Source organism: Coregonus lavaretus (assembly GCF_964263955.1).
Source record: "Coregonus lavaretus genome assembly, chromosome: 2".
Lineage (NCBI taxonomy): Eukaryota > Metazoa > Chordata > Actinopteri > Salmoniformes > Salmonidae > Coregonus > Coregonus lavaretus.
The window spans coordinates 77,122,669-77,145,898 of record NC_139989.1 but is presented as its reverse complement, the minus strand read 5'-3'; the positions used below and the strand labels follow the sequence as shown (position 1 = coordinate 77,145,898).

General features: G+C 41.2%; 2 protein-coding genes across 2 annotated transcripts; both read left to right on the top strand.

Moving 5' to 3' along the window:
• Positions 1-266: 266 nt before the first annotated feature.
• On the top strand, positions 267-15,685 carry LOC311142257 (NLR family CARD domain-containing protein 3-like). Its single transcript, XM_084177876.1, has 9 exons — positions 267-407; positions 5,932-6,036; positions 7,737-7,880; positions 9,971-10,087; positions 10,333-10,417; positions 10,547-10,775; positions 11,285-13,088; positions 13,377-13,550; positions 15,464-15,685. The coding sequence occupies exons 3-9, from the start codon at positions 7,753-7,755 to the stop codon at positions 15,651-15,653; spliced, it is 2,727 nt and encodes a 908-aa protein (XP_084034002.1). The 5' UTR covers positions 267-407; positions 5,932-6,036; positions 7,737-7,752; the 3' UTR covers positions 15,654-15,685.
• A 5,971-nt stretch (positions 15,686-21,656) lies between these two features.
• On the top strand, positions 21,657-22,974 carry LOC311141878 (stonustoxin subunit beta-like; the record flags this gene model as incomplete). The annotated part of the gene is made up of 2 exons (XM_084177374.1): positions 21,657-21,807; positions 22,448-22,974. The coding sequence occupies exons 1-2, from the start codon at positions 21,729-21,731 to the stop codon at positions 22,972-22,974; spliced, it is 606 nt and encodes a 201-aa protein (XP_084033500.1). The 5' UTR covers positions 21,657-21,728.
• Positions 22,975-23,230: the final 256 nt, after the last annotated feature.

Sequence of the window (23,230 nt, the reverse complement as noted above, 5' to 3'; positions counted from 1 at the left end):
TGTTTGCAATGCCCGGGTTGTGGGTTCGTTTCCCACGGGGGGGCAGTATGAAAAATAATGTATGCACTCACTAACTGTAAGTTCTTCTGGATAAGAGTGTCTGCTAAATGACAAAAAAAAAAACGGTTCATTGCAACATTTTAAAACTGTTGGCTGCGGTGTAAACTAATGGCTGTTGATGCCTGCCTCATGCTGAAACTTGTATGTAGCCTGAGGGGTGTACTATGATGCAAGCTAGATATACTGTTTTTTCAAAGCTTATCTACATTTCAGTTAGCTTCACATTCCAGATCAGACTTCACCCATTAGAATATACAGAGCGCTAGTCATCAGGAAGGTGCTCTCTCAGCAGAACTGAAAATATCTCAATGACTTGACATGTTCTGGTTGTGAATTCAGGCTACAAGGTGAGAATCTTTCCAGGGATTATTATAAAGTGGTAGAGAAATGTAATGTCTGGTGTAATTCTAGTACAGTGAATGTATGTAAAACACTCAGACCTAACAGTCGACTTCTACTGAGACAGGTTTGTGTCAGTCTAATCATACAAAATGGAGCTAACTGAATGTGGGCAAGTCAAATTCAATATATTTATATATTATAGTTCTACATTTAACATTTCATATGATAACTGTAATTGTATCATAGTTCCACTATAGTGTAGTGATCCTCGCTAAATGAGCCACGTCACAATTCCAACCAAGTAACCCAATTGGCGCCAACGGCGCGATGCGTAGGATGTTTGCCTTTTACACATGCAACCTGGGTTCGCTTCCCTGCCCCGCTGTTTGCTACCTTGGTATCAAAAGTAGTATGGTGTCTGTGAGGCCATCAGAATTTATGGTCCGGACGTGTGAGGGGTCTGAGTAGTCGAAGCACGGGACTTTTGTAGGGGACAGTGTGAGTCAGGTTACAATTCCCATTGTAGCAATAGGGTTAACCCTACTCCTGTTAACCCTACTGCTGTTAACCCTACTGCTAGTTAACCTTACTGCTGTTAACCCTACTGCTGTTAACCCTACTGCTGTTAACCCTATTGCTGTTAACCCTGCTGCTGTTAACCCTACTGCTGTTAACCCTACTGCTGTTAACCCTACTGCTGTTAACCCTACTGCTGTTAACCCTACTGCTGTTAACCCTACTGCTGTTAACCCTATTGCTGTTAACCCTACTGCTGTTAACCCTACTGCTGTTAACCCTACTGCTGTTAACCCTACTGCTGTTAACCCTACTGCTGTTAACCCTACTGCTGTTAACCCTACTGCTGTTAACCCTACTGCTGTTAACCCTACTGCTGTTAACCCTACTGCTGTTAACCCTATTGCTGTTAACCCTACTGCTGTTAACCCTACTGCTGTTAACCCTACTGCTGTTAACCCTACTGCTGTTAATTTTACTGCTGTTAACCCTACTGCTGTTAACCCTACTGCTGTTAACCCTACTGCTGTTAACCCTACTGCTGTTAACCCTATTGCTGTTAACCCTACTGCTGTTAACCCTACTGCTGTTAACCCTACTGCTGTTAACCCTACTGCTGTTAACCCTACTGCTGTTAACCCTACTGCTGTTAACCCTATTGCTGTTAACCCTACTGCTGTTAACCCTACTGCTGTTAACCCTACTGATGTTAACCCTACTGCTGTTAACCCTACTGCTGTGATGCGTAGGGTGTTTGCCTTTTTCGCCAGCGACCTGGTTTACCGCCCTGCCTGCTGTTTAGACTTGAAACCGATTTGTAGGTGATCAATCCTGCTACTGATAACCTGTGTGAACTGATCTGAACAGGTTTAGGCTGGTCATCTAGGATATTGTAGGCTATAGCCGAGGTATAGACCTTGATCTGCATATCACTAACAAACTGCTATTATACAGTAAAACCTAGCCTACTTTACATAATATAAAATCTCTTACTTGTTGCAAAAAACCTTTCTGTACGGATCACTGATCCCCCTCAGATCAATCATGTCCATTTTAGCCCTTCAGTCTACATTCTCAGATACGTTTAGAAAATAACAGATTGAAAGAAATAGTCTACTTTTAATAAATACACATTAGCCTGAGAGAGTGGAAGGGCTGAGAGGAATGTGGCCTTGTGTTGCTGCACTGTCTATAACTACCTAAACAAACAGTAACAGGGAGGTGAACGATATCAGTCACGACTACATGTTGTTACAGGCTTTGGTATTTCCATTTATATTTTGAGGTTGGATGTTAGCATGTTGGCCGCACCTCTTGGCGCCACCTCAATAGACAGTATGCTTATGCCTGTGCTGGCTTGTCATCTCTTTAGTCAGAAGGGTTCCATCTGTTATGTGATATTGAAGAGCAGCTGGTCCAGTGTTCTGGTTGGCCTTAGAGATGTTAGAAGACTGGCACCTCTTTGTAGCTCTGCTTCTTTAAGTTGATGAACAAAGTCTTTCTGTCTTGTATCTCCCAGGATTTGGTTTGGTCTGGTTTGGTCTGGTTTGGTTTGGTCTGGTTTGGTTTGGTTTGGTTTGGTCTGGTCTGGTCTGGTTTGGTTTGGTCTGGTTTGGTTTGGTCTGGTTTGGTCTGGTCTGGTTTGGTTTGGTCTGGTTTGGTCTGGTTTGGTCTGGTTTGGTCTGGTTTGCTCCACTTGTTTTTTTACTCCATATTGTAAGTTGGAGGGTTTTTATTTCAGATGTCCTCGTCTGGAGCCACTTCAATGGGCACTCATGGTGGGTGTCTTTTAGGTACCACTTTCTTGTTGCTAGTCAACATTCAGTGGACACTAGGGATTGGACGATTAATACCGGAGCTACGATGCACCGTTGCAGTTTTCAAAGCACTACTGATTCGACACAACGTATCAATGCTTGTATCAAAGTAACAATACTACGTGATGATGACGGTCGAAGCTTCGGACATCACACTACCATCTGACAGATGTTAGAAGAGCACTGACCTCTGCTGGAAGCTTTGTGTTTTTATCTATACAGAACAAAAATATAAACACAACATGTAAAGTGTTGGTCCCATGTTTCATGAGCTGAAATAAAATATTCCAGAAATGTTCCATATGAACATAAAAACACATTTCTCTCAGATTTTGTGCACAATTTTGTTAACATCCTTGTTAGTGAGCATTTATCCATTGCCAAGATAATGCATCCACCAGACAGGGGTGGAATATCAAGCAGCAGATTAAACAGCATGATCATTACACAGGTACACCTTGTGCTGGTGACAATAAAAGGCCACTCGGAAATGTGCAGTTTTGTCAAAAAACACAATGCCACAGATGTCTCAGGTTTTGAGGGAGCGTGCCATTGGCATGCTGACTGCAGGAATGTCCACCAGAGCTGTTGCCAGAGAATTACATTGGTGTCAGAAGTGGAATGGCGGTTGTGAGGTCATCAGAACGCACGGCCCGGACATGTGAGTTGTCGACTTCCTGGTCGGAGGGGGCAGTGTGAGCCACATTCCAATTCCCACCATGTGGGTTAACCCTATTGGTGCGATGCGTAGGTTGTTTGCCTTTTACACGTGCAACCTGGGTTCGCTTCCCTGACCCGCTGTTTGCTACATTGGTGTCAGAAGTAGTATGGTGTCTGTGAGGCCATCAGAATGCACGGCCCGGATGTGTGAGGGGTCTGAGTAGTCGAAGCACAGGACTTGCTTTTATAGGGGGCAGTGTGAGCCAGGTTACAATTCCCATCGCAGCAATAGGTTTAACCCTATTGCCGCGATGCTTTGGGTGTTTGCCTTTTTCGCCAGTGACCTGGGTTCACTGCCCTGCCCCACTGTTTTCTACAATATTAATATCACATGCTACCCAACGTCCGTTGAACAAAGAGACACAACAATATGAGTGAAAGGATTTTAGGATAATATCAGTAAGTGTTGATTTAAAGATGTCTTCTGGGTTCAGCCTTCTAGCTTCCTTTATCAATTGGGTGAAATATAACAAATGACATGGCCTCAGAGTTGGGAGATAACCAGTCACAGTTTAAATCACTATGACAACCATTTCATTATTTCCCCAGAGCAGCAAGGGAATCTAGAGACTCAACCTTTGCAGAATCAGAATCACCTTTATTCGCCAAGTACATTTGCACATACATATGTAGGATCTTAATTTGAGCCAGTTTGCTACAGCAGGAAAATATTCCTGCAGCAACAGGAAATGTGAATTATTATGTGAATTATAATTAATGGATATTTTTGTAGCGGTTGATACATTTCTATTAAGGGAAACGCAAGTCTGACATTTCTAAGTGGAAATTACAAACTTCAGAAGCCTTTTAAAACCTCAAATACACTACAAGTTTTACATTTCCTGCATTGCTGGAAAGTTATTCTGCAGTGGGGGGTGATCAAATTAAGATCCTACATCTGTACACATAAATCTACATGGTGATAGTGACAGACAACATTTAGAGACAGAATACAGACAGTAGAGTTTACACAAATGTCTGTACAACATTGTACACAACTAGGAAGAGTGAGCATAGAGCTATAAGAGAATGAACAGTGGATATACAGATATACAGTACAGTGGGAATTCAGTTGGTATACAGATATACAGTACAGTGGGAATACAGTTGGTATACAGATATACAGTACAGTGGGAATACAGTTGGTATACAGATATACAGTACAGTGGGTATACAGTTGATATACAGATATACAGTACAGTGGGTATACAGTTGATATACAGATATACAGTACAGTGCGAATACAGTTGGTATACAGATATACAGTACAGTGGGAATACAGTTGATATACAGATATACAGTACAGTGGGTATACAGTTGATATACAGATATACAGTACAGTGGGAATACAGTTGGTATACAGATATACAGTACAGTGGGAATACAGTTGATATACAGATATACAGTACAGTGGGAATACAGTTGATATACAGATATACAGTACAGTGGGAATACAGTTGATATACAGATATACAGTACAGTGGGAATACAGTTGATATACAGATATACAGTACAGTGGGAATACAGTTGATATATAGATATACAGTACAGTGGGTATACATATACAGGACCAGAATAAATATATCTAAGAGAGATTAACAGAGTGCTAATGCAGTATAGTTCAGTTATTTAGTGTACAGTTCAGAGATGGCTTGATGTGGTGTGCAGCATAGAGTGTATAGTCCCTTAGTCTCTATGGACCAGATGGTAGTGTACAGTTCAGAGATGGCTTGATGTGGTGAGCAGCGTAGAGTGTATAGTCCTTTAGTCTCTATGGGCCAGATGGTAGTGTACAGTTCAGAGATGGCTTGATGTGGTGAGCAGCATAGAGTGTATAGTCCTTTAGTCTCTATGGGCCAGATGGTAGTGTACAGTTCAGAGATGGCTTGATGTGGTGTGCAGCATAGAGTGTATAGTCCTTTAGTCTCTATGGGCCAGATGGTAGTGTACAGTTCAGAGATGGCTTGATGTGGTGTGCAGCATAGAGTGTATAGTCCTTTAGTCTCACTGGGCCAGATGGTCGGTTGGTCAGGAACACAACATGGGGAAAGAAACTGTTCAGATGGGTCTATAACATCAAATCACATAGGTTTACAGCAGCTGACCGTTGCAACGTTTTTGCTAATAACTCAAACTGCCTTATTTAGATAAAGACATAATCTCTGTACAGATGTAGGATCTTAATGTGATCACCCAGTTGCAGGAGAACTGAAACTTGTAGTGTATTTGAGTGTATTAAGCTTTAAAAAAGGTTTCTGAAGATGATCAATTCCACTTTTCTATTAAAAGAATTGTTCATTAATTATAATCCACATAATAATTCAAATGTCCTGTTGCTGCAGGATTCTTTTCCTGCTGTAGCAAACTGGCTAAAATTAAGATCCTACATCTGTAGCAATACACCACTCTTTGATGTACATGGCTATATCAGGATTGACTTTTGACCATTTGACATCTTTTATTTACTGTTGTTTAGGCTGGTTGAATGAGTCGCCTATAAAAGCTACTTCATCTGCAAGAGAACAGGCGGCTGCACCAGCGACTGTAAGAAGTTATGTGATTTCCTCATATGAACGTGAAAGTAAGTGTGTAGCCTACGCAGTTACACAATGGCTGTTGAAACTGTGGCACATATTTCTCGGTAACATTAGAAGTCGGATGAATGTGTTGATATGTAGGAAAGACGGGCAGACTCTCGTAGGTCTAGGCTAAACTACAAACTATTAGGGCCTACATAAAGCTGGCCCAACAGCAGAGTCCCAACAGCAGAGTCCCAACAGCAGAGTCCCGACAGCAGAGTCCCGACAGCAGAGTCCCGACAGCAGAGTCCCGACAGCAGAGTCCCGACAGCAGAGTCCCGACAGCAGAGTCCCGACAGCAGAGTCCCAACAGCAGAGTCCCAACAGCAGAGTCCCAACAGCAGAGTCCCAACAGCTGTCCTATCATTTCTCTTCATTATTTATCTTCATATGACAAGGATTAAAAAGGATTTGCCTGTAGATTGTCGACTTGATTCATGATGATGACTGCTGGCTAAGATTTTGAAAGTATGATGTTGACATGATCAGTCCAATCAAAGCTACTGTAGATATAATGTGATTTGAGGTCATTTTATCTGTTGGCCAATGACCTTCTTGGATGGGCACTTCTAATGTAACTCTATGGCAGCACCCAAGGGGCTTGCATTTTCTAGCTCTACCCTTAGACTTGGCGGTGACGTAGTGTCCCCATGAATGACAGAACACTGAGCCAATCACGGCACAGCGCTCCGTATTTTCTTCTGTCTTACCCCACCACCACAGAAAGCACTGAGCTAGGCTGAAACACCGGCATTTTGGAGCTGCCTTACTCAAGAAAACAAAAAGGAGACCATGTTTGTATGCGGCTTTATTAACTCAATGATATATATATTTATTTATTTTAACATTTTTTGCAAACTGATATGTGACATGTATTAATGCCAAAATAACATGCAAAACAGGAAAGGCCACCTGCCCTGAATAACGGGTTGCTGGTTGAGAGAATGCCAAGACTGTGCAAAGCTGTCATCAAGGCAAAGGGTGGCTATTTGAAGAATCTCAAATATTAAATATATTTTGATTTGTTTAACACTTTTTTGGTTACTACATGATTCTATATGTGTTATTTCATAGTTTTGATGTCTTCACTATTATTCTACAATGTAGAAAATAGTAAAAATAAAGACAAACCCTTGAATGAGTGTGTGTTCTAAAACTTTTGACCGGTAGTGTATATATTTTTTACGTTGTTAGCGAACTGATATGTGACATGTATTAATGCCACAATAACATGCAAAACAGGAAAGGCCACCTGCCCTGAATGACGGGTCGCCACTGGCTGAGGTATAGACCTTGATCTGCTTTACACAAAAAAATAAACTGTTATACATTATAACCTAGCCTACTTTAAATTATAAAGAATCTCTTAATTGTTGCAAAAAACCTTTCTGTATAGATCACTGATCCCCCCCAGATCAATCAAGCCTGTTTTAGCCCTTCTGTCTACATTCTCAGATACGTTTAGAAAAGAACAGATTCAAAAATAATAAATGGCCGACTTTTAATGAATACAAATAAGTGTGTGACATGGCCATGGTGAAGAGATGTCACAACTACATATTCATGTGATTGCATTAAATCACCTGACTGTTTCGATATGTCTGTTAGTAAATGTTGTGTAAGAGATAATTAATAAATTATAACAATTCACATTCAAGAATTACTGTGTTAACTACAACCAACATGTTGGATCTCTGTTTAGGGGTCAGTGGTCTAAAATGAGTCTCTCTGGGGAGAGAGAGGAGGGGGGCCCTGCCTCTAAAATGAGTCTCTCTGGGGAGAGAGAGGAGGGGGGTCCTGCCTCTAAAATGAGTCTCTCTGGGGAACATGACACCAAAGCTAAGAGGTGAGATGACAATTTTGTTTAAGAATTATTAAGAGTTTATTTCCTAAATGCTATTTCCACAATTTTTCACATGTGTTTTTTAGTCAGAAATGGTTGCTTATGGGTACCTTCAATATTACTGTTCTCAGATGTTTAATTAATAGATTTTAAATGTATATCATTATTATTATTATTATTATTGCAAAACGCTATATATTCATTGTTTAGCTGAAATTGAATGTTCGTATCCTGTATATTTGACTGTATTATCTGGTTGTCTCACCTAGCTATCTTAAGATGAATGCACTTACTGTAAATCGCTCTGGGTAAGAGCATCTGCTAAACAGGTGGGGCTCTGCCCTGAATGACAGGTCACCACTGCTCCAAAGCAATTACATGTTGCACAGGAACCACTGACTCGCTGCATGTTTCTATTATCAAGACACCTGCTGGTACCTCTTAACTGGTTAGGACAGCTCATGAGGTGTCCTAAATATCTGCCAACTAGGTGGGACACTTATGAATAAAGAGGCTTCATGCATAGCTTTAATTTATACCCATAAGAGTAGGACTAAAACGGCTTTATTCTCAGCAGTTATACGACACATTTTCTACTCTGAGACGCTTTTTGGATATGGGCCCAGATCTCAAAATATTGTGACGACCCAGTATTAAATGAGTCTGTCTGGGGAGAGAGAGGACCAATTTTTCTACTCTGAGACGCTTTTTGAATACGTGCCCAGATCTCAAAATCTTGTTTTAAAAAACAATTTTATTTTGATTGACATAATAAAAAATGAATATTACTAATGTACCCGACTTTAAAGACTGCTTTTAGTTTATTGTGTGGCAGTGCTCATGTCCCCGTTCTGAAACTGTCCGCCTCCCCGTACAGAACTGTCCGTGTCCACGTACGGTTTGGCGCCAAGCATATTGTCCAGTTACGCGCAGAGTGGGCTGAGGTGATGTTGGGGAATAACGACGGAGTTCGATACAGTGTTGAGACACCGAAGTTTATTGTTCAATTAGCTTTTTTTGCGTAATGGTCAGTGACAGTATGAGTGTAGCCAGATCCTTTTCACTCGCTATTCTTATTATTAACAAGGTTACTGCTACTTGGTGAGTGTTAACCCTGTAGGTTTACCTCAGGTAACTGATTATTAACAAGGTTACGGCTACTTATGTCATGCAATAAAATGCAAATTAATTACTTAAAAATCATACAATGTGATTTTCTGGATTTTTGTTTTAGATTCCGTCTCTCACAGTTGAAGTGTACCTATGATAAAAATTACAGACCTCTACATGCTTTGTAAGTAGGAAAACCTGCAAAATCGGCAGTGTATCAAATACTTGTTCTCCCCACTGTATATATATATACACTATTTATTTAGATGGGTGACATTATCTGCCAAAGTAATACCACTGTAGATAAAGAAGAGCTCTCCAGTAGGTGAACCAAAACATTCAAAGGCCATTTTCTCAAAAGTGAGGTTACAAGTTTATCATCTTTCAAAGCAGAATAACTTTCCCATTGTTCCTCAACTGTAGTGTATGATTTACCTTTTTCTAACTGAGTCTCTACTTTTATCAAATGTAAAATACACAATTTCAAATTTTGCTACATAAGACCGAATCGAGCCGGTCTGCCACATTTGACTGTGTAAAACCTAGCAGTACTAGTTATTTCTCTGAGAGTGAGGAAGATATATATTATTACTGTGTAAAACCTAGCAGTACTACTTATTTCTCTGAGAGTGAGGCAGATATATTATTACTGTGTAAAACCTAGCAGTACTACTTATTTCTCTGAGAGTGAGGCAGATATAGAACATTTTGCAAAAAAACATCATTATTTGTCTCTCTGAAATGAAACCATCAAGTGATAGATTTTAAACAAATACATGTCTGTCGTTGAACAAGCGCATACAATGATTAGCTACTGAAAAAACCCACCAATCTCTTTCATAATTTCTTTAAACAATAAAATCTAATTTACCAACATTTCTGAAAATGGATATATAGCGTTTTGGAATGAAACTCTTCTAATGTTTCCCCATCTGAGCTCAGAGTAGATGAGAGACGTAATGTTTTTCTCTGTTGTGTTGAAGCCCAATCAAGCAGGAGAGACCAGCCTCCCCTGTACCCAGCTGTGTGTCCATGAAGAGTGACTGGTCTATGGGTCGTCCTATACACTTTAGAGAGGGAGACTTTTCTACTGAACAAAGGTAAGAATAACTCATGGGTCATGGTCAGTGAGTTAAACAACACTGTCTCTAGTCATTTCTCCTCTCCCATTTTCCCATTTATTTTTGTTGTTTTCATAATCCATAGGCTAAACCTTTTTTCCATTTTCATAGTCCTAAAACAAAATCAAACCAACACTACATTCCCTCCCTGTGTGTCTTTGTGTGTGTGAGTGTGTGTGTGTGTGTGTGTGAGGAGGAGATCTAATCTGATGTTTTGTCCACAGAAACCAACAGGAGAGATCAGAGTCAGAGATTCTCAGTGGTCAGTCTTCCCAGAGTCATCAAACAGACCTGGCCTCCATATTCAGTGTATGTGGACCTGTTATGTACATTTGTTTTTGTTTACCTCAAGTTAAGTTGATCTGTCAATCATTACTTAATGTGTCAATGAGAAAGCATTTAGTCTCTTGCTTAACTTATTTACTTGATTTATTTCAGTTGCTTGAAGAGAATATTATGACATTTGTGAAGAACGAGCTGAAGATGTTCAAGAGGATTCTTAGTCCAGAACTCCCAGAAGGCTTTGAGAGTCAGAAGCAGGATAAGGAAGTGGTGGATGCTGAAGATGAGAAGCAGGAGAGCAGTGCCAGAGAGGGGGCTCTGAAGATCACACTGCACGTCCTGAGGAAAATGAACCAGAAGGAGCTTGCTGACACACTGGAGAAAAGTAAGAGCTGTCTGCCTCATGTTGAATGCTGTTTTAGAACATTTAAAAGCTGTAGCTAAAGTACAGCTAAAGTAGCTGTGTAACTCAATGATATTGTAGCAGCCTTAACACAACACCTAGTGACCTCATCAAGTAGCAGCAGGGGTGTGTTGTGTTGATTAATTTAGACAGAGAGAAGAGGAGAGACAGAGGAGAGAGAGAGAGAGAGGAGGAGAGAGAGAGAGAGAGAGAGAGAGAGAGAGAGAGAGAGAGAGAGAGAGAGAGAGAGAGAGAGAGAGAGAGAGAGAGAGAGAGAGAGAGAGAGAGAGAGAGAGAGAGAGTGGTGATTAATTTAGACAGAAAGAGAAATATAGGCAACTTTAATAATGCCAAATAATAATAGTGATAGAATCAGTCACTCCAGTGTGGAATGCATTAAAAATGTACACTTTTAATTTAAAACTTTATGACACAGTCTTACAATACTGTAGGCATTAAAACTGATGTAATATTAATATCCTCTGTGTTAGTTCTTCATTCAGATGAGCTTGCTGTGATTTGCCAACGTGAACTCAAATCTAATCTAAAGAAGAAGTTTCAATGTGTTTTTGAGGGGATCGCTAAACAAGGAAACCCAACACTTCTCAATAAGATCTACACAGAGCTCTACATCACAGAGGGTGGAACAAAAGAGGTCAATAATGAACATGAGCTGAGACAGATTGAGACAACAACCAGGAAACAAGCAAGACCAGAGACTGCAATCAAATGTAACGACATCTTCAAACCCTTAACTGGACAAGACAAACTTATCAGAACTGTGCTGACAAAGGGAGTCGCTGGCATTGGAAAAACAGTCTCTGTGCAGAAGTTCATTCTGGACTGGGCTGAAGGAAAAGCAAATCAGGATGTCCAATTTGTATTTTCATTCCCTTTTCGGGAGCTGAATTTGATGAAAGGTGAAAAACACACTTTGATTGAACTTCTCAATCACTTCTCACAGGAAACCAAACGATCAAGAATCTCCAACTACGACAAGTACAAAGTTCTGTTCATCTTTGATGGTCTGGATGAGTGCCGACTGCCCCTAGACTTCCAGAAGAACAAGATCTGTTGTGACGTCACAAAGTCAACCTCAGTGGATGTTCTGCTGACAAATCTCATCAAGGGAAATCTGCTTCCCTCTGCTCTCCTCTGGATAACTACCCGACCTGCAGCAGCCAATCAGATCCCTTCAGGGTGTGTTGACCAGGTGACAGAGGTACGAGGGTTCAATGACCCACAGAAGGAGGAGTACTTCAGGAAGAGATTCAGTGATGAGGATCTGGCCAGCAGAATCATCTCACACATAAAGACATCAAGGAGCCTCCACATCATGTGCCACATTCCAGTCTTCTGTTGGATTTCTGCAATAGTCCTTGAACACATGCTGAAACATAAGAGAGAAGAGATGCCCAAGACCCTGACTGAGATGTTCATACACCTTGTGGAGTTTCATACCAAACAGAAGAATGAAAAATATCTTGGGAAAGAAGAGACAGATCCACACTGGAATAAAGAGAGCATTCTGTCACTGGGAAAACTGGCTTTTCAACAGCTTGTGAATGGCAATCTGATTTTCTATGAAGAAGACCTGAAAGAGGCTGGCATTGATGTCAATGAAGCCTCAGTGTACTCAGGATTGTGCACACAGCTCTTTAAAGAGGAATGTGGGCTGTACCAGGACAAGGTGTACTGCTTCGTGCATCTGAGCATTCAGGAGTTTCTGGCTGCTGTATATGTGTTCCTCTCATTCATCAACAACAATGAGAATCTAATGGCCAAACCTCAATCAACGTCCAGGAACTTTTCTGTGAGAATCAGACACAAGCGTAAAGTTACTGTCTACAAGAGTGCTGTAGTTAAAGCCTTACAAAGTGAGACAGGAAACCTGGACCTTTTCCTCCGCTTCCTTCTGGGCCTCTCACTGGAGTCCAATCAGAAGCACTTACGAGGTCTACTGACAAAGACAAGAAGCAGCTCACAGAGCCATGAAGAAACAGTCAAGTACATCAAGGAGAAGATCAGGGAGAATCCCTCTCCAGAGAGGTGTATCAATCTGTTTCACTGTCTGAATGAACTGAATGACCATTCTCTAGTGGAGGAGATCCAACGCTACCTGAGATCAGGAAGTCTCTCAGAAGAAGAACTGTCACCTGCACAGTGGTCAGCTCTGGTCTTTGTGTTGCTGACTTCTGAAAATGAGCTTGATGTGTTTGACCTGAAGAAATACTCCAGATCAGAGGAAGGTCTTCTGAGGCTGCTGCCAGTGGTCAAAGCCTCCAGAGCTGCTCTGTGAGTACATAACATGACATTTAAGTACTAATCATCAGGAAGAAATGTTCAGAGAAATATATGTATTATAATATGTATATAATATATCATATTACATTGAAAAACGTACTGAATCAATGCATTGATGTTCATATTAGTATAACAATATGACCATGCAATTCTAGGAGACGGAAGATGAATCTATATGTTGTTTAAGAGAATAAACCAAATGCATCTGCCATTGTCCTTCTACACTACTGGTGTTAAATTAACAGTGTGTTTGTGATATCATGATGATCTCTTTGTCAGGCTGTCAGGCTGTCTAGTCACAGAGAAAGGCTGTGCTTCTCTGGTCTCAGCTCTGAAGTCAAACCCCTCACACCTGAGAGAGCTGGATCTGAGTAACAATGACCTGAAGGATTCAGGAGTGAAGCTGCTCTCTGCTGGACTGGGGAATCCCCACTGTAAACTGGAGACTCTGAGGTCAGTATTCCTGTAGTTGGTCAACAAGTGATAACTGTTCACCAGATCCACATGTGTATACCAGGCACACATAGTCCACACCATATGTGTTTGGACAGTGAAGCTTTCAGTTTTACAGTGGTGTGAAAAAGTGTTTGCCCCCTTTCTGATTTCTTATTTGTTTGCATGTTTGTCACACTTAAATGTTTCAGATCATCAAACAAATTTAAATATTAGTCAAAGATAACACAAGTAAACACAAAATGCAGTTTTGAAATGAAGGTTGTTATTATTAAGGGAAAACAAAATCCAAACCCACATGGCCCTGTGTGAAAAAGTGATTGCCCCCTACAACCTAATAACTGGTTGGGCCACCCTTAGCAGCAACAACTGCAATCAAACATTTGAATTCCAATGAAGTTTTTACAGCGCTGTGGAGGAATTTTGGCCCACTCATCTTTGCAGAATTGTTGTAATTCAGCCACATTGGAGGGTTTTCGAGCATGAACTGCCTTTTTAAGGTCATGTCACAGCATCTCAATAGGATTCAGGTCAGGACTTTGACTAGGGCACTCCAAAGTCTTCATTTTGTTTTCCTTCAGCCATTCAGAGGTGAACTTGCTGGTGTGTTTTGGATCATTGTCCTGCTGCAGAATCCAAGTTTGCTTCAGCTTGAGGTCACGAACAGATGGCCGGACATTCTCCTTCAGGATTTTTTGGTAGACAGCAGAATTCATGGTTCCATTTATCACAGCAAGTCTTCCAGGTCCTGAAGCAGCAAAACAGGCCCAGACCATCACACTACCACCACCATATTTTACTGTTGGTATGATGTTCTTTTTCTGAAATGCGGTGTTACTTTTATGCCAGATGTAATGGGACACACACCTTCCAAAAAGTTCAACTTTTGTCTCGTCAGTCAAGAGAGTATTTTCCCAAAGGTCTTGGGGATCATCAATATGTTTTCTGGCAAAAACGAGACGAGCCTTAATGTTTTTTTTGCTCAGCAGTGGTTTTCGTCTTGGAACTCTGCCATGCAGGCCATTTCTGCCCAGTCTCTTTCTTATGGTGGAGTCATGAACACTGACTTTAACTGAGTAAGTGAGGCCTGCAGCTCTTTGGATGTTGTTGTGGGGTCTTTTGTGATCTCTTGGATGAGTCGTCGCTACGCTCTTGGGGTTATTTTGGTCGGCCGGTCACTCCTGGAAAGGTTCACCACTGTTCCATGTTTTCGCCATTTGTGGATAATGGCTCTCACTGTGGTTCGCCGGAGTCCCAAAGATTTAGAAATTGCTTTATAACCTTTTCCAGACTGATGGATCTCAATTACATTCTTTCTCATTTGTTCCTGAATTTCTTTGGATCTCGGCATGATGTCTAGCTTTTGAGGATCTTTTGGTCTACTTCACTTTGTCAGGCAGGTCCTATTTAAGTGATTCCTTGATTGAGAACAGGTGTGGCAGTAATCAGGCCTGGGTGTGGCTAGAGGAATTGAACTCAGGTGTGATAAACCACAATTGAGTTGTGTTATAACAGGGGGGGCAAACACTTTTTCACACAGGGCCATGTAGGTTTGGATTTTGTTTTCCCTTAATAATAACAACCTTCATTTCAAAACTGCATTTTATCTTTGACTAATATTTAAATTTGTTTGATGATCTGAAACATTTAAGTGTGACAAACATGCAAACAAATAAGAAATCAGGAAGGGGGCAAACACTTTTTCACACCACTGTATTTGTACTTTTATATTTGTCTCTCTACAAGCAAAACTTTGATAATTTGTCATTTCTAATAATGATACATTAATTTATGAATATATATGGCAGGTTTCAGGACAGTGATATATCTGAATATGTAGAAAAAATATACTGCCACTATTTTAACCACCAAAGAATAGCAGTGTGGTTTTAATATGATTTGACTCTTTACAGGCTGTCAGGCTGTCTAGTCACAGAGGAATGCTGTGCTTCTCTGGTCTCAGCTCTGAAGTCAAACCCCTCACACCTGAGAGAGCTGGATCTGAGTAACAATGACCTGAAGGATTCAGGAGTGAAGCTGCTCTCTGCTGTCCTGGGGAATCCCCACTGTAAACTGGAGACTCTGAGGTCAGTATTCCTGTAGTTGGTCAACAAGTGATAACTGTTCACCAGATCCACATGTGTTTACCAGGCACACATAGTCCACACCATATGTGTTTGGACAGTGAAGCTTACAGTTTTACATTTGGTGCTATGCTCCAGCATTTTGGATTTCAGATATAATGTTTCATATTAGGCAACAGTACAGAATGTCACCTTTTATTTTAGGTTTGTCGTATATGAAGATTATGACGTTGTTAATGTTTTTAAGTGGAACCGGAGAGGACCTTTATTTTAGTGTCAGAGGGAATGGTTTTAATGTGACACCCCGGATAGGACAGAGAAGTCTGTGTGTTGTAGACAGGGGATTGGACAGTAGAGGGAGCCACCCACATCTTGGGGAGATTATATATACTGGGGGAAAAACGAAGAAGAGGTTAGAGCGACCATTGTAATCTGGGGCGTCGCTCTCCGGGTGGGCATGACACCTGTAACTCATGCTTGTGATATGAATAAACGTATGATCAAAAGTTCAGTATGAGCGGACTCCTTTGTTTATCAGCAATAATTGCCAGCATTTACTCGATACTACAGGTTTTTCTGTTTTTCCGTTTAGATAGGAAAGCATTTTATGTGTCTAGTTCTCCCATTTGAAGAAGTCGTAATTATTTGGACAAATTCATTTAGTCAGAAGTTTAGTATTTGGTCCCATATTCCTTACCCACAGTGATTACATCAAGCTTGTGATTCTACAAACTTGTTGAATACATTTGCAGTTTGTCTTGGTTGTGTTTTGGATGATGTTTTTCCTAATAGAAACTGAATGGTGAATAATGTCCTGTCATTTTGGAGTCACTTCACTTGAATTGTCAGTAAGAATAGAAGATGTTTCTGAACACTTCTACATTCATGTGGATGCTACCATGATTATGAATAATCATGAATGAATCATGAATGATGATGAATGAGAAAGTTACAGAGGAACAAGGATCATACCCCATCTGTTATTGGTAATGGTGAGAGGTTAGCATGTTTTGTTGCAGCCTCTATAACTTTCTCACTCATTATTATTCATGATTCATTCATGATTTTTCTAAATCATGGAATCATCAGGATTCATTTAGTAGTGTTTAGAAACATGTTATCTACTCACTTAGACAGAAAATTACTCCAGTCATCATCCACCATTCAGTTACTATCGGGCAAAACATAACCCAAAACAAACTGCAAATGCAACCAACGAGTTTGAGTCACAAGCTTGATGTAGTCGTTGTGTTCAATAAATATCGGACCAAATACTCAACTTTTGACTACTTTAATACACTATAAGTGAATTGGTCAGAATACTTATGACTTCTTCAAATGGGGGACTAGATACATAAAGTGCTTTCATTTCTAAATGGTGAAACAGATATGTATTAAAATACCCTCAAATAAAAGGTGACATTATATACTGTCACCTCATATGAAACATTTGATCTCAAATCCAAAATGTTGGAGTATAGAGCCATATTTAAAATGTTAGCTTCACTGTCAAAATAGATATGGTGTGGACTGTATACTCAATACAATCTAAATCTGATACCTCACTGTCTGTCTTTTGACTGATACTGTTTCTTAAACTGCTCTGGTCAGTCTACTCAAATATTTGTAATATACATTTTTCTATCTACAAGCAATACTTCGATCATTTGTCATTGTTATTAATGATACATTCATTTATGAATATATATGTCAGGTTTCAGGACACTGATATATTTGAATATGTTGAAAAAATATACTGCCACTATTTTCACTACTAAAAAATAGCAGTGTGGTTTTAATATGATTTGACTCTTTGCAGGCTGTCAGTTTGTCTAGTCACAGAGGAAGGCTGTGCTTCTCTGGTCTCAGCTCTGAAGTCAAACCCCTCACACCTGAGAGAGCTGGATCTGAGTAACAATGACCTGAAGGATTCAGGAGTGAAGCTGCTCTCTGCTGGACTGGGGAATCCCCACTGTAAACTGGAGACTCTGAGGTCAGTATTCCTGTAGTTGGTCAACAAGTGATAACTGTTCACCATATCCACATGTGTTAACCAGGCACGCATAGTCCACACCATATGTGTTTGGACAGTGAAGCTTACAGTTTTACATTTGGTGCTATGCTCCATCATTTTGGATTTGAAATTGTTTCATATTAGGCAACAGTACAGAATGTCACCTTTTATTTGAGGTTCTTCATACATATCTGTGTAACTGTTTAGAAATGAAATCACTTTATGTGTCTAGTTCTCCATTTGAAAAAGTCGTAATAATTTGGACATATTAACTTATATTGTATTAAAGTAGTCATAAGTTTAGTATTTGGTCCCATATTCCTTCCCTGCAGTGATTACATCAAGCTTGTGATTCTACAAACTTGTTGAATACCTTTGCAGTTAGTCTTGGTTGTGTTTTGGATGATGTTTTTCCCAATAGAAACTGAATGGTGAATAATGTCCTGTCATTTTGGAGTCACTTCACTTGTATTGTCAGTAAGAATAGAAGATGTTTCTGAACACTTCTACATTCATGTGGATGCTACTATGATTATGAATAATCATGAATGAATCGTGAATGATGATGAATGAGAAAGTTACAGAGGAACAAGGATCATTCCCCCTCTGTTATTGGTAATGGTGAAAGGTTAGCATGTTTTGTTGTAGCCTCTGTAACTTTCTCATTCATTATTATTCATGATTCATTCATGATTTTTCTTAATCATGGCATCATTAGGATTCATTTAGTTGTGTTTAGAAACATGTTATCTACTCACTTAGACAGAAAATTACTCCAGTCATCATCCACCATTCAGTTAATATCGGGCAAAACATAACCCAAAACACAACCAAAACATACTGCAAATGCAACCAACGAGTTTGGAACCAACTACGAAACTTTTGACTACTTTAATACACTATAAGTGAATTGGTCAGAATACTTATGACTTCTTCAAACGGGAGGACTAGATACATAAAGTCCTTTCATTTCTAAATGGTGAAACAGATATGTATGAAAATACCCTCAAATAAAAGGTGACATTATATACTGTCACCTCATATGAAACATTTGATCTGAAATCCAAAATGTTGGAGTATAGAGCCACATTTAAAATGTTAGCTTCACTGTCAAAATAGATATACTGTGGACTGTATACTCAATACAATCTAAATCTGATACCTCACTGTCTGTCTTTTGACTGATACTGCTTTTTAAACTGCTCTGGTCAGTCTACTCAAATATTTGTAATATACATTTTTCTATCTACAAGCAATATTATTATGATTTCTAATAACGATACATTCATTTATGAATAGATATGACAGGTTTCAGGACACTGATATATCTGCAAATGTTGAAAAAAATATACTGCCACTATTTTCACCACCAAAGAATAGCAGTGTGGTTTTAATATGATTTGACTCTTTGCAGGCTGTCAGGCTGTCTAGTCACAGAGGAAGGCTGTGCTTCTCTGGTCTCAGCTCTGAAGTCAAACCCCTCACACCTGAGAGAGCTGGACCTGAGCTACAATCACCCAGGAGACTCAGGAGTCAGACTGCTCTCTGCTGGACTGGAGGATCCACACTGCAGACTGGAGAAACTCAAGTATGTAGAGGGTTTATGTCAATGTTCATATCAGACATGTTGGAGTTATCAGGCTAGTTAAGACAAACATTCTGACCACCACTTGGACTAAGTTATATAAAGACTGTGTGTGTGTGTCCAGTGTGTTTGTGTGTGTGTTCATTGTGTGCGCTTGCATGTGTGTCCAGTGTGTATGTGTGCACGTGTATCAGTGTATCACACACACAAATACACTGGACACACATACACACACACATACTGGACACACACACACACACACACACACACACACACACTGGATCACACACACACACACTCACACTGGAGACACACACACACAACTGGAAAACACACTGGACACACATGCAAGCGCACACAATGAACACACACACAAACACACTGGACACACACAGACTGGACACATACACACAAAGGACACATACACACACACACTGGTCACACACACACACACACATACTGGACACACACACACACACACACACACACACACACACACACACTGGATCACACACACACACACTCACACTGGAGACACACACACACAACTGGAAAACACACTGGACACACATGCAAGCGCACACAATGAACACACACACAAACACACTGGACACACACAGACTGGACACATACACACAAATGACACATACACACACACACTGGTCACACACACACACACATACTGGACACACACACACACACACACACACACACAGTGCCCCCCCCCACACACACACACAAAGGAAACAAATACACACTGGACAGACACACTGGGCACACACACACACAAACTGGAAACACACACACACAAACTCACATGGACACACACACACTAACACTGGACACACACACACACACACACTGGACACACACACACATACTGGAAACACACACACACTGGACACACACACTGGGCACACACATACACACACTGGACACAAACTGGACACACACACTCACACTCACACGGACACACACACATTCACACTGGACACACACACACACACTGGACAGACACACTGGACACACACACACACACACACACACACACACACACACACACACACCGGAAACACAAACACACAGGACACACACACACACACACACACTCACACTGGACACACACACACGCACTCAAACTGGACACACACACACACACACAATGGACACACACACACGCTGGACACACACACACACACATCCTTGACACACACACACACTGGACACACACACACACACACAAACACACACACACACACACACACACACACTGGACACACGCACACACACACACTGGACACACACACACACACACACACACACACACACACACACTGGACACACACACACACACACACTGGACCAACACACTCACACACACACAAACACACACACACACTGGAAACACACTCACACTGGACACACACACACACACAAACACACGCACACACACTGGACACACACACACTGGACACACACACACACACACACTGGACACACAAACACACACACTGGACACACACACACACTGGACACACACACACACACACTGGAAACACACACACTGGACAAACACACACACACAAACACACACAAACTCACAAAGGACACATACACACACTCACACTGGACACACACACACACGCACACACACACTGGACACACACACACACAACTGGAAAAACACACACACTGGAAACACACACACTGGAAAAACACACTCAGGACAAAAACACACACACACAAACACACACTGGATCACACACACACACTGGACACACACACACACACACATACACACTGGAGACACACACACACACACACACTGTAAACACACACACTGGAAACACAAACTCTGGACAAAAACACACACACACTCACACTGGAGACACACACACACACTGGACACATACACACACGCACACATTCACACACACACACACTGGATCCACACACACACACACACACATTGTAAAAAACACACTAGACACACACACACACGCTGGACACACACACACACACACTGGACACACACACATGCACACACACACACACACACTGGACAAACACACACACACGCACTGGACACACACACACATACACACACACACACTGGACACACACACACACACACGCACTGGACACACACACACATACACACACACTGGACACACACACACACTCACCCACCCACACACACAAACTGGAAAAAAAACACAGTAGACACACACACACACACTCTGGACACACGATCACACACACACTGGACACACACACACACTCACAATGGACAAATACACACACAAAAAGGACACATACACAAAAAGGACACACACAGGACACAAACACTGGACACACACACACACACACACACACACACACTTTTGGACAAAGTTATATGCTGACTGTGTGTGTGTGTGTGTGTGTGTGTGTGTGTGTGTGTGTGTGTGTGTGTGTGTGTGTGTGTGTGTGTGTGAGTTCAGGTGTATCCCTCAATGACTGTCTGTTCTTCTGCTTACCGCTACAGTGTGGAACATGGTGGAGAGAACACAATGAAACCTGGACTTAGAAAATGTGAGTGTTGACTGCTGTGAATAATATGACTAAGAATAAGTCTTAATTCAAGTGAAGTCAAAGTCAAAGACCACCATCATTACTTACTTGGTCATATTAAATATCAGCTGTAGTTCTACAGAAGCACAAATCAGGGACACCAACGTTTACTAAGAGTTGTTTTGACAATGTGTGTGTCTGTGTGTGTGTGTGGCGTGTTCGTGTTACGTTAGAAATGTGTGTGTGTGTCCAGTGTGTGTGTGTGTGTCCAGTCTGTTTGTGTGTGTTCAGGGTGTGTGTGTTCAGGGTGTGTTTCCAGTGTGTGTGTGTTCAGGATTTGTGTGTGTTCATGCATGCATACAGGTGTGAGTGTGTGTTCAATGTGTTTGTTTATGTACAGGATGTGAGTGTGTGTTCAATGTGTTTGTTTATGTACAGGATGTGAGTGTGTGTTCAATGTGTGTGTGTGTAATTAATGGAATAAGTGTGTTTTATATTACCATACAGTATAACATATGATCATTGAACAAATCTCAAGTTACCTTAACTTCTCCTTTTGATACCTAGAAACATCTACATTAAATGAATTAGTGAAAAGTGAGTTAACATTCTAATGTGAATGATGATGATTTCTAATATTGTGTCTGGTTTCATCCATCAGATGTCTGTGATCTCACACTGGACCCAAACACAGTAAACAGACTCCTCTCTCTGTCTGAGGAGAACAGAAAGGTGACACGGAGGAGAGAGAAGCAGCCGTATCCTGATCACCCAGAGAGATTTGAGGTCTATAGACAGGTGCTGTGTAGAGAGGGTCTGACTGGGCGCTGTTACTGGGAGGTAGAGTGGAGTGGGAGAAAGGCTGTTATAGGAGTGGCATATAAAGGAATCAGCAGGAGAGGAGAGGGTATTGACTGTGAGATTGGAGCCAATGACAAGTCCTGGAGTCTGTTCTGCTCTGACAACAGTTACTCTGCCTGGCACAATAATAAGTCCACTACCATAGACGTCCCCTCCTCCAGCTCCCACAGAGTAGGAGTGTATCTGGACTGGCCAGCCGGCACTCTGTCCTTCTACAGAGTCTCCTCTGACACACTGACCCACCTGAACACATTCCACTCCACATTCACTGAGCCCCTCTATCCAGGGTTTTGGGTTGGTGGTGATGACTCCTCAGTGTCCCTGTAAATAATAACCATGGTAACACTGGACACACACACACTGGACACACACACACACACTGGACACACACACTGGACACACACTGGACACACAAACTGGACACAAACACTGGATACACACACACTGGAGACACACACACACACACACACACACTGGAAACACACACATACACACACAAACACATACACACACACTGGAAACACACACATACACACACACACACACACACACACACACACACACACACACACACACACACACA